Consider the following 15,739-nt stretch of genomic DNA (forward strand, 5'->3'; position numbering starts at 1 on the left):
CAGGCAGTGAGCAGGTACCTTGTAATGAACCCAGTCAACTGCATCTCTTACATCCTGGAACATACTCCGGTAAGACATGAAGAGGTCCCCATCTTTAAATCCGGTTTCACAGCTACAGAAAGATAAAAAGAACATGACAGGGAATCCAAAAGAGGGTAAATAAAATGAATATCAAACATTGCCCAGGGGACCCAAAGGTTCCACTGTCACATAATAAAGGCTGTGTGGCTAATTTGGAAAATAATTACTCCCTAATGAAAACCCATTTTGACCACCAGAGATGACTACAGTGTTCAGTGGAATACAATAACTGTGAACAGATACAAAGTGGTAGAAGAATATACTGAATGGAAGCTAAAAGGCCAGTTCCAAAAATATCAGGTCCATTATCATTTAAGAAACAGGTTCCCATCAAAGAAACATTTAAAATTGGTAATTTAGGTTCTCTCCACCCTCACTTTTCTGACATTGTCTCTAGGTACTAAGGTATTGTCTATTTTCTGTTTATCTTCGTGACTTAGTGCTCCACCAAATTTAGTGCCTTGAAGTGGATAAGGCCTAAAGAGGATAAGAAGTTTGCAAACTCTGGCACATACGGCTGAACTTACAATTCTCCCTAGAAAGGAAAGGATAACTTTTTCAAGACTTAAGCAAAATTTTACTTCAGGGAGGATAAACAGTATTTACTACTCAATTAATCTTGCTGGGCCTGGGAATGAAACTAAATTACCATCCCTGAATGGCTCCTGGGTAGCTGCTGTGAAATGAGTTGGGGGGTTTTAGTGCAATTCTGCTTGGACAGATAATCATCACACAAACCTCCCACTCAGTTGTCACAATTAGCACCTCTGCTGGCCGTCTTCATTCCCAGGAGAAGCCAATCAGAAGTGGTCCCTTCCAAACATGGCTGCAGCACACTGGCAAGGAGAGGGCCGTGTGGGAGGTGAGAGCCTGCATGGAGCTGCTGGTGCTGTCCCATCTCTCAGGCTGGCAATGTGGCATCTTTCACTAGCACTAAATTCACTTCAGAAAAGCAGAAAAGACCTGCAGTGGCCAGTTCTCTAAAACCCTGTACATTAATTTTTAAAAAAATCAATTGGAAAAAGAAAATTATAGTATATACATACCTGGTATATCTGGGACAATTAGTAAAAAAATCTACTAGGCAGGCCAACAGGTAGGTCTCTGAAAAATGAAGAATAGATATTCATAAGCTATAAGTGAGATAATGAAATTTGTTTCATTATGTCCTTGCGCAAAGACAAACGATCATGGAAAGAAGGGAAAGCATCAGTATATTATAAGCATAGAATAAGCATATAATATGTAATATATAAGCATAGAATGAGTCTACCTGGTAGGTTGAATAGTGTGTTCAGAATGTAAAATCTTTCAGTGTCATCTCGTTGAATAAATTTATTTGGATACTGCTCTCTAGTTTCTGGTCTGAAAGAAAAAATTTTAAATTAACTGACATTCAAAAACAACATTATAACTCTGAGACATATTCATCATTCAAAAATTAATTCAGATATTTTGGTGGCTATGCACAAGGCAGGGTTCCAAATGATACACATGGCAGGACTTCCCTGGTGGCACAGTGGATAGGACTCCGTGCTCCCAATACAGGGTGCCTGGGTTCTATCCCTGGTCGGGGAACTAGATTCCACATGCATGCCGCAACTAAGTAAGCGTTTGCATGCCACAACTAAGGAGCCCTGAAGCTGCAACTAAGGAGTCCCCGTGCTGCAACCAAGACCTGGCACAACCAAATAAAAAAATAAATAAATATTAAAAAACCCCAAAAAACACATGGGTAGCTCTGAAAAGGAAGAAGCTTGGTTCCAGCCCCTAAAAAGTTCTCAGTCTGGTAAGGGAGGTGAGTCACATACACAGACAATTACAACAAGGTAAAAAAATCACAACTACAAGCAAGGTGTGAAGAGCTATGAGAAAACCGAAGAAGGGGAGACCATTTCAACTTAAGGAGTAGAGAGAAGTGAATGTGGAGAGGAAAATCTTGGAAGAATTCATGAAAATGGTAGCATATGAGCTGGCCCTTGAAAGCTAGACAGACGAATCCAGAAACTAGTCTGAGAAAAGGGAACAGAGAAAAATAAAGCTAGAAAGACGAATTGAGGAAATTATGCTATCGTTTTTATACTTCATTCAGGGGCAACAGTGCCACTGACAGTTTGGAGGTTTTTTTGGCTGCAGTGGGTCTTTGTTGCTGCCTGCGGGCTTTTCTCTAGTTGCCGCGAGCGGGGGCTACTCTTCGTTGCAGTGCGTGGGCTTCTCATTGCGGTGGCTTCTCTTGTTGCAGAGCACAGACTCCAGGCACACGGGCTTCAGTAGTTGTGGTACGCAGGGGCTACTCTTCATTGCAGTGCGTGGGCTTCTCATTGTGGTAGCTTCTCTTGTTGCAGAGCACGGACTCCAGGTGTGCGGGCTTCAGTAGTTGTGGCACGCAGGCTCAGTAGTTGTGGTTCACGGGCTCTAGAGTGCAGGCTCAGTAGCTGTGGCGCATGGCATAGCTGCTCCGCGGCATGTGGGATCTTCCTGGACCAGGGCTCAAACCAGTGTCCCCTGCACTGGCAGGTGATTCTTAACCACTGTGTCACCATGGAAGTCCCCACCAACAGCTTTTAAGCAGAAGGATAAAACCATCAGAGCTGAATTGTAAAAATATTAAATTAGTAGGAGTTTTAGTTAGGATAAAACGGAGGAAGAAATGTGGTATGTTGCAAAAATGGCTACAAATTCTTCCTATCCTTTTGTAATGTGACTTTGCAGTTTTTCCAATTAAGAGGCTCAGTCTATTTCTCCATCCTTGAATACAGGCTTGAATGGCAGTAAATGGGATCCAAGCAGAGACTTGGAAAACACTTGTGTATTGGGGCTTGCCTACTCTTGCTGCACTTGTAACTCTGAGACTGCTATGTGAATGAGAGTGAGATAACCTGCTGGAGGATAAAAGGTTACATGCAGAAATGAGGTGCCCCAGCCAACAGGCTGCCAACTGCCAGACATGTGAGTGAGGCCATTCTAGATCAGCTGAGCAATCCCAGAATTGCCCAGCTGATTCTCAGAATTTTGAGCTAAATCAAATGGCCATTGTTTTAAGCCACTAAGTTTTGAAGTACTTTATTATGCAGCAAAAACTAACTGACACAGAGACAGAGGCCTGGGAAATCAGTTAGGGGATTACTGTGGTAGTCCAGTTGAGAGCGGGAGGGGCATGTCCTAGAGTGGGCGCAAAGGAAACTAAAGAGAAGAATTATTCAAGAGAGATTGCCAAGGTAAAATGAACAAGATGAGGCAGCTTATCGGATGTGGTAGATGAGGAACGTAAGAGCCAAAGATGATGATGCTCACACTAAGGTGTCTCTGAGAGGGTGGTGGTACCATAAACAGAATCATGAAAACTAGATAAAAAGTAGATATAAGAGGAATTTTATTTTGGATATGTTAATCTAAAAGTAAACATTTTTATAGGCAATTAGAAACAAAGGTCAAGAACTTAAAATAGAGATTCAAACTTGAGAGATAGCTGGGATCATCTCTGCACAGGTAATAAATGAAGTCGGGAAGACTATTAGAGCAGAAGAGGCCACTTAAGAGTGCAGAGAAAGAAGAGCAGACTGAGACTAGATCCACGGAGGATATTCAGAGTTTAAAAGAAAAAGCCAGTGAAAAAAACAGAAGTTAGAGATGCATGAGAACCTTGAAGAGTGAAATAAAACACTGCAAGAAGAGGAAGGGGATAGTATTAATAAAAATGTTACAGAGAGTACATATAGGGGTGGGATAGGGAGGGTGGGAGGGGGACGCAAGAGGGAGGAGGTATGGGGATATATGTATATGTATAGCTGATTCACTTTGTTATAAAGCAGAAACTAACACACCACTGTAAAGCAATTATACTCCAATAAAGATGTTTAAAAAATATATATATATATATTACAGAGAATCCAAAAGGGAGAAAAACTAAAATATAAAAATGTACAGTCCTCACAGTAAAATATGAAGATTAACTATTTTGAATAAAGGACACCAAATTTAAAGTTCATACTCAGAATAACTTGGGTAAATTCCTGCTTGTGTTTGTTAACTACAAATGGCATAAACTCTAGTTAGGGATATAAAATCACATTAGCTCCCTGTCTTAGTCACCCTCCTGAAATAAGTGTTCCCAATAAAGAATAACTTTATGGAATAGCATATCTTCTAGCCTTCCAAGATTTTCTGTAATGAAAATTAAGGCAGAAGGGAATGGTAATGATACGCTTTCCTCAGTCAGGTTTAGTAAGATGACATTTTCATCATTAAAGAATAATTTCTTTACCTAAATATAGTTATTTATTAGGCAATTAGAACCCAAACAGACTTATAAATACAGTTCGTGATTACATTTTGTTTACTATATTTGTTTTTTTGGGTTGTTTTTGTTCTTTTTTAAATTTTATTTTTGGCTGCGTTGGGTCTTCATTGCTGCACAGGGGCTTTCTCTAGTTGCGGCAAGCGGGGGCTACTCTTCGTTGCGGTGCATGGGCTTCTCATTGTAGTGGCTCCTCTTGTTGCAGAGCACGGTTCTAGGCACGCGGGCTTCAGTAGTTGTGGCACGCGGGCTCTAGAGCACAGGCTCAGTAGTTGTGGTGCACGGGCTTAGTTGCTCTGCGGCATGTGGGATCTTCCCGGACCAGGGCTTGAACCCATGTCCCCTGCATTGGCAGGCGGATTCTTAACCACTGCACCACCGGGGAAGCCCCTACTATATTTGTTTTACTTTTTTTTTTTTAAACATTTGGCCGCACCTCACAGCTTGCGGGACCTTAGTTCCCCGACCAGGGATCGAACCTGCACCCTTGGCAGTGAAAGTACGGAGTCCTAACCACTGGACCACCAGGGACTTCCCTACATTTTGTTTAAATTAAGTGTCAAGTCATGCTAGTATACATTTAAAATAAAAATTAATTCATGGGGAGGTAATGTATCATAAAGGAAGGGATGCTAGACTTGGAGTTGGGAAGAAAACGGTTATAATACAGTACTGCTAACTATCTGTGACCCATAGAATAAAGATTTGATCTCAATATTATCCTAGTCTAAAACTTTAAAAGCCTTTACCATTGTCTGAAAAGAGGCTCCAACTCAATTGGCAAGGCATATAAGGTGATGCTTGCTGGAGCCCTAATTTTCCTTCCAACCTTGTCCACCACTATACTTAATAATTATCTCCCTTTCCCTCCATCTTCATTCTGTCCTTCTCCATGGACTTTTTAAAAAAATTTAACTCTGAAGACTGTACAGTGCTAAGTACTGTTTGAATGATTCTGCATTTACTCATAAATGACTTATTTCTGAAACAATATTAAATGTATTTCCAAAAGAGCTATCTGGAAACTTTATTGGCTTATTTGGGGGGAAAGAAAGGAGGTCTATGGATCTTGAGTTAGTAAATCTAATTGTAGTACTAATATATAGAATTTCTTCTCTTCCTTTTCTTCTCTGACTACACCCCCTACCCAGTAACACAAAAGCCCATTTCAGACGTTCATAAATAGAACCTTGGTTCATCATCATGGGGATTCTGAATTGTAGTGACAATATCTATACATAAAATAGCTTGGGTTTAGTATTATTTGCAGTCACTTCACATTCTAAATCCTGCCTTTTGATATTCATGAACTTGAACAAACCCCTCACGAGAGGAACAGTGAAAGGAAGACAGATATAACCACTGGCCTAACCAGATGTGTCAAGGTAGGGTGTTCACTTCATACTGTTCTCACTATGTACACTTGGAAATTGTTTAGCCTGTGTAATGCCAGCTGAAGAGTCTTGTAACATATGATTCAATTCCAAATAGGGCATTGCTGTGACCTCAGATTTAAAGGAAACTCTGGTACAGTTTCTGTTAGTTTGTGTCTCTTATCACAAAATGTATTTACCAAAAAGACACTGTCTCTTTAACAACTTCATTGTAGACTGTGCGTTTTTACTACTTTGCTATTGAAAATAAATAACAGACTGACACTTAACCCATTTTGATTTTAAGAGTTGCTGTGATCCTAATACAGTGTCAGTAGTAAATTAGGTAATATAACAGTAGAGAAAATATATACTGTAATTGTAAAGCCACAATTATAGAAACTGTCATATTGTGGCACTGTGATTTTTAAAGAAAAAATTGAGATGTTTCACAAAAAAACACTAGATACTAAATTTTATCTGCTGTTTATTACTGGGGTGAAAAGTCCAAATTAGTAAGAATTCTAATTATGAAAATAAAACGTATCCTTATTTGTTTTAAATAGTGTCACTCTGTATTCATTTTTAACCCCATGTTTTAAAAAATTTTAACCACATGACCAAATACCTGAAGGTACTCATTGTAATATAAAAAATAATGTATTAGCTGTTAAAAATCTCAGTCATTTACACTGCTGTAGTTTTAAATTTTTCAAAGCACTTTTACATACATACCTCTTCTGAGCAGCTACCTGAGAACTGTATTACAAAGGAGAAAATAAAAATCTTAGAATTTCAAATAAGTCAAAGCCACTACAGTTCTTTTTGGGCAAGGTTCAAAATTAGCTTTGGTGTATGCTATATAATTAGAAGGCACTAATTTAAACAAAATGTAACTGCTAACTATATTTATAAGTCAGTCTGGGTCCTCACTGCCTAATAAATAATTTTTAAGTATCCTTATGTAAAGGAAATGATCTTTAATAATGAGGGAATAGGAAAGTATATTGTATTTGGGGAGACAATATCATCTTCATATTGTTTGACTATAAAAACATGAGAAAGAGGTTAAAGGTTCTTTGCACTCACCCCCTTATGAAGTTAAATCCATGTGCACAGACCAAGAGGTTTCCATAGGCATCAACTTTCAAAAGATTTCCGTATAGTGTATCAAAGACAAGTCCCCTATGTAAAAATGAAGACATCACCAATCATGCAAAGTAATAAAGGCAATAATCTAATGGATATTTACTCCATCACCACAAACCAACCCTCACCTTATTCAGGTTTTATGGCAGCTCAAGTATGTCCCCAAACAATATAACTCTAGAGGCTAAAGTGAGTGTATAAAATCTTAAAAATGAACCTCAGAACAACTAACAAATATTTACTCTGTCCAGATAAATAATCACAACTGTTTTATGTGAGAAATAAGAGCTTAATCAAACAAGGTGTAAACAATAGTTCCTCTTAATACAGCTGGTTCTATCCTAAAACAGAGTCTCTCTTAATTTCCTTGGACAACTGAGCTGCCTTATATTTCCCTCTGTTACATGTTGTATATGGGACATATATGATGGTATCTCAAAATAAGCATCATCTTTCTCTTTTTTTTAAAAGAGTTTTTTGGTGTGGACCAATTTTAAAGTCTTCTATTGAATTTGTTACAATATTGCTTCTGTTTTATGTTTTGTTTTTTTGGCCATGAGGCATGTGGTATTTTAGTCCCCGACCAGGGATCAAACCCACACCCCCTGCATTGGAAGGCGAAGTTCCAACCACTGGACCGCCAGGGAAGTCCCAGCATCATCTTTCTTAATGTCAAATCTTTCTTAGCAAATCCAGGAATGCAAACTTCCAAGAAGCCTCCTGATTACCAAGTTAAACATATTAGCAAAACATGTAACGGCTCTCCAATAGCGTAAGAGAAGAGCATCTGCGATTACTGCTCATCAATTTTAATAATCCCTCTTCTTTCTCATAAATGGATCTTCTTTAATAACAATAAACTAATTTCAAAGTTCAAGTCAGGAACACAAAATATATGGTGCACATGAAAGGTTTCATGGTCATTTCAGAATCAACACTAACCAAAAACAAACAAAAAACACAAAAAAACCCCAAAGAATCTTTTGGTGTTTTGTTGGTTTTTTGTTTGTTTGGGGGAAGTTTTTTGGTTGACGATGCATTTGGAATTATTAATTTTGGGGACAGAAGGAGGAGTCTTAATCCAAAAATAATCTTGAAATATTACCTGGTAGGGAATGTAGAATCATATGCAAAGCTGAGCAGCTCCTGAGGATAGCCAATAGAAACTAATCTCTCCACGGTAAGCTCAAAGCCAAGGGACTCATACTCCGGGGACTTGTACACTGCACAAAGAGGAGGTTCTCATTAAAAGAATAGCCACTTAAAATAGAAGGCAAATGAGCGAATTTCTACTTTCCCAATTCCTCTCTCCTCCTAAATCTGCCATTTTTCTTCGTTTCCTTCAAACTCCATGTTTTGTACCGCCCTGGGTAATCACAGAACTCAACTGTCAGTCTGTGGAAATAGGTCATATTACAGTAGGAGGAGCAGCAACGAGATGAATTATCAGGCATTTCAGAAGAGTTCCTTCATTCTTAGGAAACCTAATCCCAAAATTTTTTCCTCTTTATTCTTTCATGCCCACAATCTAAAGGCAGGTGGGATAATGTAATATGCACAGCTGTGATATTAACCATGAGAATATAATTAATATAAAACTAGATAGGTCTATGTATGTTGAAGTCCTCAGTGTTCTGCATGATTGGTGTAGGAATCCTTCAAAATTAGTTGTTTTTTCTTTTTTTTAAGACCAGTCTATTTTTAGAATTCCTATCTGGCTTAGTAGTTACTTTAAATTCCTCCTCCAATCAGCATGATTCCATTTGTTAGGATTTACTTGTTTTCTTTATCAGCCCTGACAATGTCATAGCCATCAAAATTGCATTTTGCAAATTATTAGTGCTAAAACAACCATAAGAAGACATGTCTGAGATAGGAAAATCTGGATATGAATTGGGAATTAGACATTGAAGAATTATAATTCATTTTATTAGACCTGATTATGGAAGAATGAGTACGTGCAAGTACATATATATATATAAAATATATATACCTCCTTATCTGCCAAAGAATAATAATGAGTTTTTTTACAGGTGAAATAAAATGGATTTTGGAATATGGGGGTTTCTCTCTAATATTATATGTCTGAAGTTTTCTATAATGAAAAATCTTTTCAGAATCATCATTGCAGTTTAGTATAAAGAAAATGTTGCACCTTTAAACAGGTTTCTTCCAAATGAAAGATGTAGGTAGGCAACCATCCATCAGTCTCTAGGGTGGGTAAGCCATATTAAAAATAAAAATAAAAAGACCTGCAATCTTGCTAAATGCCAAATGAGGATTAAAAAACACCCCCAAAACATCCTATTTTTTTGTCTCATAATAATTAAACTATTATTAATTATTATAGTTCTACCTATAATTAACATATATAGCCTATGGCTCAAACTGATTCTTCATTGCAATTAGTCTGCCTATCCAAGTTAGTGCTAATGTTTTAATGAGTATGATTCAACTTTCCCTTTCCAAAAACAATCCTTTAGAATATTTCTGGAAATACATAAAAGAAAACAGCAATAGTGGTTTCCTCCACAGAAGGGAACTGAGTGACTAAGAGATAGGGGAAGGAAGAAGACTTTCAGGTACCTTCTTCTGTACCTTTAAAACTTGTAACATATTAATGTATTATCTATTCTTTTTAATTAAATTGAAATTTTAAAAAAACAAGGCGAGATTTTAAAATCCTTTAATAAACATTTGTCGTATTTATAAGCCTCAAAGTTTTAAGGACCTTTAGGAGATGCTTAAGTCTCATCTCACCAGAACAATGCCAAAAAAAAAAAAGAAGCTGTCATTTCGTCTGTGGTCTCAGGGGTAATAATAATTTAAGGCTAATGCTAACTCTGGCTAACATTTTCAAAACTGGCTATATTTTTCCCCTCCCCTCAATTCCAGCCCCATCCTCACCCATCCCTGCCCACAAAATTTTTTGAATCCTCAAGTGTGGAATTCTTAAATTTGAATGATGTACACTGTGGTAAAGGAAGTGCTATATATTCATACATGCTAACAGAATAAGAGCTGGTGTATTATCATAAAACCAAGAGAGCCTGGTATCCACTGATGTCAATTTGAATTATTTTGAGAGTATAAAAGAATATCTCACCCCACCCTGTTCTTCCACCTCAATTGAAAGTGAATTTCATTTTAACAAAATTTTCATAAAACAAAAATTACTTCTCAGTCCTAACAAAGCCCCCACTTACGTCAAACAATATTTAATGGAACAAAATTCCAGTATAGCTCAGTAATTTGGATAATCCATTGACATTCATTCTCATAGGATTTGGCCCATATAAAATGTTTTCAATTATTAATTTTTCAGAAAGATAATTTGCTGGCTATGCCTTAAGAATGGGAGACAGAAACAAAACTTACACACCCTCTACCCAGGCTCGCCCCTAAATGAATAATTTTCCCTAGTTAGGAAAGTGATGGAGTAATAGTGATTAAAATCTATTTCTATGAGGCAATTCAGATTGAAACCCAAATCAATTTATTCAGAATTTTTGGTGAAAAAAAATGTGTGAGGGCAGAGATCTCAATTCCCCATTTTGCCACCATAAAGAATAGAATAACAGAAAATAAAACACTATACTCTTGTCACCTTGTGTTTATTCCAAGGCAGAACGTCCAAGTGTTCAACTGAGATGACTTTCTAGAAATTCCACCTACAGAAATAAATACTTTAAATTTCCTTTCTCTCAATGAGTTTAGGGTGCTTCCAAAAAATACAGTGTATTTTCCCCATTTGCTACCTTGAAGTTACACAGCATGTAGAAACATCAGCTGAAGCCAGCATTTCGGCCTCCCTGAGTCTCATCCAAAGCTTTTTGTGGTGGCATATAGTGCCACTGTTAAAAATGAATTTCTAGATTAAGTAGGCCGTCAACATTTAAGCTTGGGTGTTGAAACACACTACTCTCCCTCCAATTTCTTTCAACTAGTCCAAAAGAAACTGCTCTAATCACAGGTGGGAATGGATTTAGCAAAGAGAGTCCAAGTTCCACTCTGACAACACTATCTATTTTACTAAGCTCTATATTAATCAGTAAGACCTACAAGGTATTGACATTTTCTCATAAGCTTCCTGGATAATCATTTCAGTAACACGAACTCCCAGGTCATTAAATCAGCTGCTAGAGAACTGTACAGTACAACCAGGGCTGGAGAAGCAGAACTGCAGCTGCACAGAGCATGAATCTAGATGTTTTGTTCTGTGTCCCTTGGGAAAAATCACAATTTGTTCTGACCTGGTGGTAAAAATGACAATTCCTGAACCCTACAAAGTACCATCATGCCTTAAATAAATAAATAGATAGATAGCAAAACTTCTTTTTTAATCAACCAGGCCCTTCAAAGCCAGCCTGGACATCTGTGGGGAATCATATATATCACCTCAGACTAGAGCTCTATATGCCCTCCACAGCTGCAAAGGGTCTAATTTCAGTTTGTCTGGCAAGTAAATGATGCATAGCTTCAAACTCAGTTCTCACAACTGACTTTCCAAAACACTGCCAATAGCTTCAAGAGTAAACACAGCCTCACACATTCACTGCTTATTTCTCTTTCAAGAAGGTCCTCAGGCCTATTCTAATTTACCCAATATCCAAAGACAAAGGAAGAGGTTATTTTAAGGGCCAGAGTCCAAAAAAGAGGACTGCTTCAGGCACCAGGGCAGCACACAGTGTTCTCAGGTTACGTAACCAGACTATAAAGAGAACAACCAAAGCTTTGAAAGCTGAAGCTACTGAGAGCATTTAAAGATATTTTTTACTCCATAATCTGCGAGGGAAGAACAGTTCTTCAAAAAATATCAGCTGCATGTTGTGGGGGTGAAAGTTGTGGGCTGTTTTGAGTAGAATTTGTTCATACAAGATAGAATCTGGATTAGAGGAGACAGTCCCTTTAGGTGAGCTGAAAACTTTCTGCAGGGAAGTCTGGAATTCTCATGCACTTTTTACCTTTGCCACCAAGACACACTGTGTAGTAGTTTATAGATTTTAGACAAAGGAAGGGCAAACCTCTACAGAGGTTCCAGCCTAGCAGAATGCTGCTGCCAAAATGAGAACTCACATGAGGCAGATGCAGATGCAGAGTGTGTCACTCCAGTCTTGAAGGAGTTACACTGGCACTCCTGTTAAAAAACAAAACAAAGCAACAAAACAAAACAAAAACAAAAACTGGTTTTAAAACTGTTGTGATGGGCTGGAACAGAGAGATACCATTTGGAAATTGGTATTAATAGGAGTTACTGCCTCCTATTTAGAAGCCTCTGACCATCACTTAAATTCATCTAATTAGCCATAACAAAACAAGGGTATTGAAGATAAGCTTAAGTATTATACATTATTTAACTTTTCCAGTACCCTGAGCCTGGATTACAAGCCAAGTCTGATCCTGAATGTTAAGTCAAAAGACAAACAGAAAAGTAAATTTCTTTTGTCTTAGTTCATTTTTTCTAGCACATTTCAGGCTTACATGATAGAAACTGAATGCAACTGGTAAACAGCGTTTAAAATTGAACTATAGTAAGTGAAACAGACTAATAAAGGATACAAGAATATACCAGAGCAGTCTCATCTTACTTTTAAGTACCCATGTAAACTAAGTCTACCTGTACCTATCTACCTACTTTTCTACCCTTCTAACACCTAATTTTGTAATCTTGATAAAGATAAAAACCAACATCACCCTACTAAAAATCTAACCAGATGTCTAAATATGAAATAGAGGGTAAAAATTTATTTTGATTCTGTGAGTGTATATTTGCCCTCAGTAAATGGAGTCATACTACTCTACTTTCATAAAGTTAAAGAAACTACCTAGTCTAGTAAGATAACTGACTTGAAGATACATAAATCCTTTCAAGATATTGATTTTTTTTTTTTTTTTTTTTTCGCAGTACCCGGGCCTCACTGTGTGGCCTCTCCCGTTGCGTTGCGGAGCACAGGCTCCAGACGCGCAGGCTCAGTGGCCATGGCTCACGGGCCCAGCCGCTCCGCGGCATGTGGGATCCTCCCGGACCGGGGCACAAACCCATGTCCCCTGCATTGGCAGGCAGACTCTCAACCACTGCGCCACCAGGGAAGCCCAAGATATTGACACTTTTAAGATATGAATCATGTTTAACTTTATAGGGAGTCATTTTTCCTCGAGACATTTAGGTTTTTGAAAACATATGGTTAGATTTCTCCAACTTCTGGATTTTTTGTGAAAGGGAGATGGTACTAAATGGAAGAGCAAAAATGACTAAATACAATGTTGAAAATTTCTAAAAACATTACAACTAGGAGAAACCAGCACTACCAATCACACTTTGAAAAGCAAAAATCCAACCCAACCACTCAAGAATAGTTATTTGCTTTTATGCTATGAATGTGATCAACATCAATGTTCTCTATTTATTTAGGCTAAGTGATCTTAGCTCTCTGAGACTGTAACTAGCAAAGATAATAATTCACATTTTCATTAAGGAAACTTTAAATTAAATCTTTCCATTCCCATATAAACAGACACCAGAGGACTTTTTCTACTTTTCACAACTATTTGAAAACCCCAACACAATATCACAGACATAGTCAAAAATTTTCTCTCTAACCTAAGAGATCATAAATGATCTAAAAAGAGATACTGAAAAATTCTAAAAACTACAATTTTAATTTACCTAAAATACAAAAGCTAGATAGCATTCAACACTTTCAGTAATATAAAATAAAACGAACTCCCACATGGCTAGACATGTAAATAAGTAAACAAGTAGAGTCTGAAAGACTGCCAGTCTCAATTTATTGCAAAAGCAAAATTAAATGGTAATTAAAAGATTTGTTTTAAAAATTACCAAGAGTGTTAAAAGAATGTTTATTTTAAAATAAAATGAAAAAAATTACCTAACTCAAAATTTTCCCTCTGAGAACCTGTATGCTTACTAGGAATGTGTATTTCGGCTACTGTTTTCAACTTAAAATGCGGAAAACTGAAAATTATTGAAATCTTTAAAAATCCTCTTTAACCAAAGAAGCTGCTTGTAATTAAAAAATAAATAAATAAATAGCTAGTATATAATTTTTCCCCCAAATAAGAACAGATCACTACACTCAAATGCCTGTACTAAAGTTAGAATAATATAACAGACATTTGGATGCCTACTGTGTACAGGTACTAGATGTAAGAACTGAAAACAAAATAACTCATGGTCTTTGGCCTGAAGGAGCTCATAGTGCGCTACAGGGATATACAATTAGATATTTGTAATAAAGTTTAGAAGATCCACAATACAATGTGACTAAGGAGGTACAGAGGGACAGAAACGGGGCCAATTAACCCAGCCCAGGAAGTCTTATTAAAAAATATGTATGGGACTTACCTGGTGGCGCAGTGGCTAAGAATCCGCCTGCCAATGGAGGGGACATGGGTTCAAGCCCTGGTCCGAGAAGATCCCACATGCTGTGGAACAACTGAGCCCATGTGCCACAACTACTGAGCCTGCGCTCTAGAGCCCGCGAGCCACAACTACTGAGCCTGAGTGCCACAACTACTGAAGCCTGCGCGCCTAGAGCCCGTGCTCTGCAACAAGAAGCCAATGCAATGAGAAGCCTGCGCACTGCAATGAAGAGTAGCCCCTGCTCGCCGCAACCAGAGAAAGCCCTTGTGCAGCAACAAAGACCCAACACAGCCAAAAACAAAATAAATAAATAAATCTATTAAAAAAAAAATATATATATATATGTATCATTTACTCAGGCTCATACGGATAATTCATTTTTATAACCAGCATCTCAAGGTACTATAAGGTTTACCAAACTTTCTGAAACTCAGATTCAGGTAATATGTTCCAAACACCTCTATCAGGGTCAGGCAAGTTAATTAATGTGAGAAATGGTCTAAGTGTTGGTACATGTCTTGGCCTAAAGGGGGAAGTAGCTGTCAGATGTAGCTAACTCCCCGGTGGGAATGAGAGCCGATTGTTGCCATTTATGTGATAACAACCAGCCCAGATTTTTATACTTGGAATCCCCCAATTTTTAACTACTGACTCAATTAAAAAAACCAACCAACTCTATTTGAGCCAAACTATGGGTCTGTGGTCTGAGGTGTGCCCATGGGCCACTGGTGTGCAACCTCTAGTGTATACTTTAGATTAGATACTTCCACAGAAGTTCTCCATCTAACTGAAATGGTTTGTCCTCTTCAAAGAGCCTTTTTTTTTTTTTTTTTTTTTTTTTTTTTTCCCCCCCTTTAGATTAGATACTTCCACAGAAGTTCTCCATCTAACTGAAATGGTTTGTCCTCTTCAAAGAGCCTTTTTTTTTTTTTTTTTTTTTTTGCTGTGCCACACAGCTTGTGGGATCTTACTGATACTTCCCTGACCAAGGATTGAACCCAAGCCCTCAGCAGTAAGAGCACGGAGTCCTAACCACTGGACTGCCAGGGAATTTCCCTCCTCAAAACGTCTTAAAGAAATAGAATTTAAGTACTTAATGAATTGGAAATCCAGGTGGAAAAATTCATTCTTCAACAACCACAGAGTATCCTAGATAATGTTGTTGTTCTATTCATCTCAAGGAAAAATTGAGGGGGTGGATAAAAAACATTTAGGAAATAAAGGAACCATCACGTAGTCACTTAATTTGGTCCCCTACCACAATGCTGTAACAATTATGCCATAACAATTATAATTATCTGAATCTGATTCTTTCATATGACTGTGAAAGCAAACAAATGTTCCCAGTGATTTAAAGAATCACAATCACCTCATGATCTGCCTAGGTAACCAACTATTAGAGTTCCCTGACCCAGCAGGTTTTATCCATTACGTTTAACCTAAATCTTCCCTACA

General features: G+C 37.7%; 1 protein-coding gene across 4 annotated transcripts in view; it reads right to left on the minus strand.

The window, feature by feature from the left end:
• NT5C2 (5'-nucleotidase, cytosolic II) overlaps window positions 1-15,739 on the minus strand; it is a 107,336-nt gene that overhangs the window by 11,447 nt on the left and 80,150 nt on the right. For 3 of the 4 annotated variants that reach the window (XM_007470421.1, XM_007470422.1, XM_007470423.1), the window contains 5 exons: window positions 8,006-8,123; window positions 6,841-6,936; window positions 1,355-1,446; window positions 1,128-1,185; window positions 19-112 (listed from right to left, as the gene is read on the minus strand). In XM_007470421.1, the coding sequence (XP_007470483.1) occupies window positions 19-112; window positions 1,128-1,185; window positions 1,355-1,446; window positions 6,841-6,936; window positions 8,006-8,123 (458 nt within the window). Of the gene's footprint in view, window positions 1-18; window positions 113-1,127; window positions 1,186-1,354; window positions 1,447-6,486; window positions 6,511-6,840; window positions 6,937-8,005; window positions 8,124-15,739 lie in introns of all 4 variants that reach the window. The other variant, XM_007470420.1, reaches the window with a different exon arrangement.

Source organism: Lipotes vexillifer, unplaced genomic scaffold (genome assembly GCF_000442215.2).
Source record: "Lipotes vexillifer unplaced genomic scaffold, Lipotes_vexillifer_v1.1 scaffold916, whole genome shotgun sequence".
Lineage (NCBI taxonomy): Eukaryota > Metazoa > Chordata > Mammalia > Artiodactyla > Lipotidae > Lipotes > Lipotes vexillifer.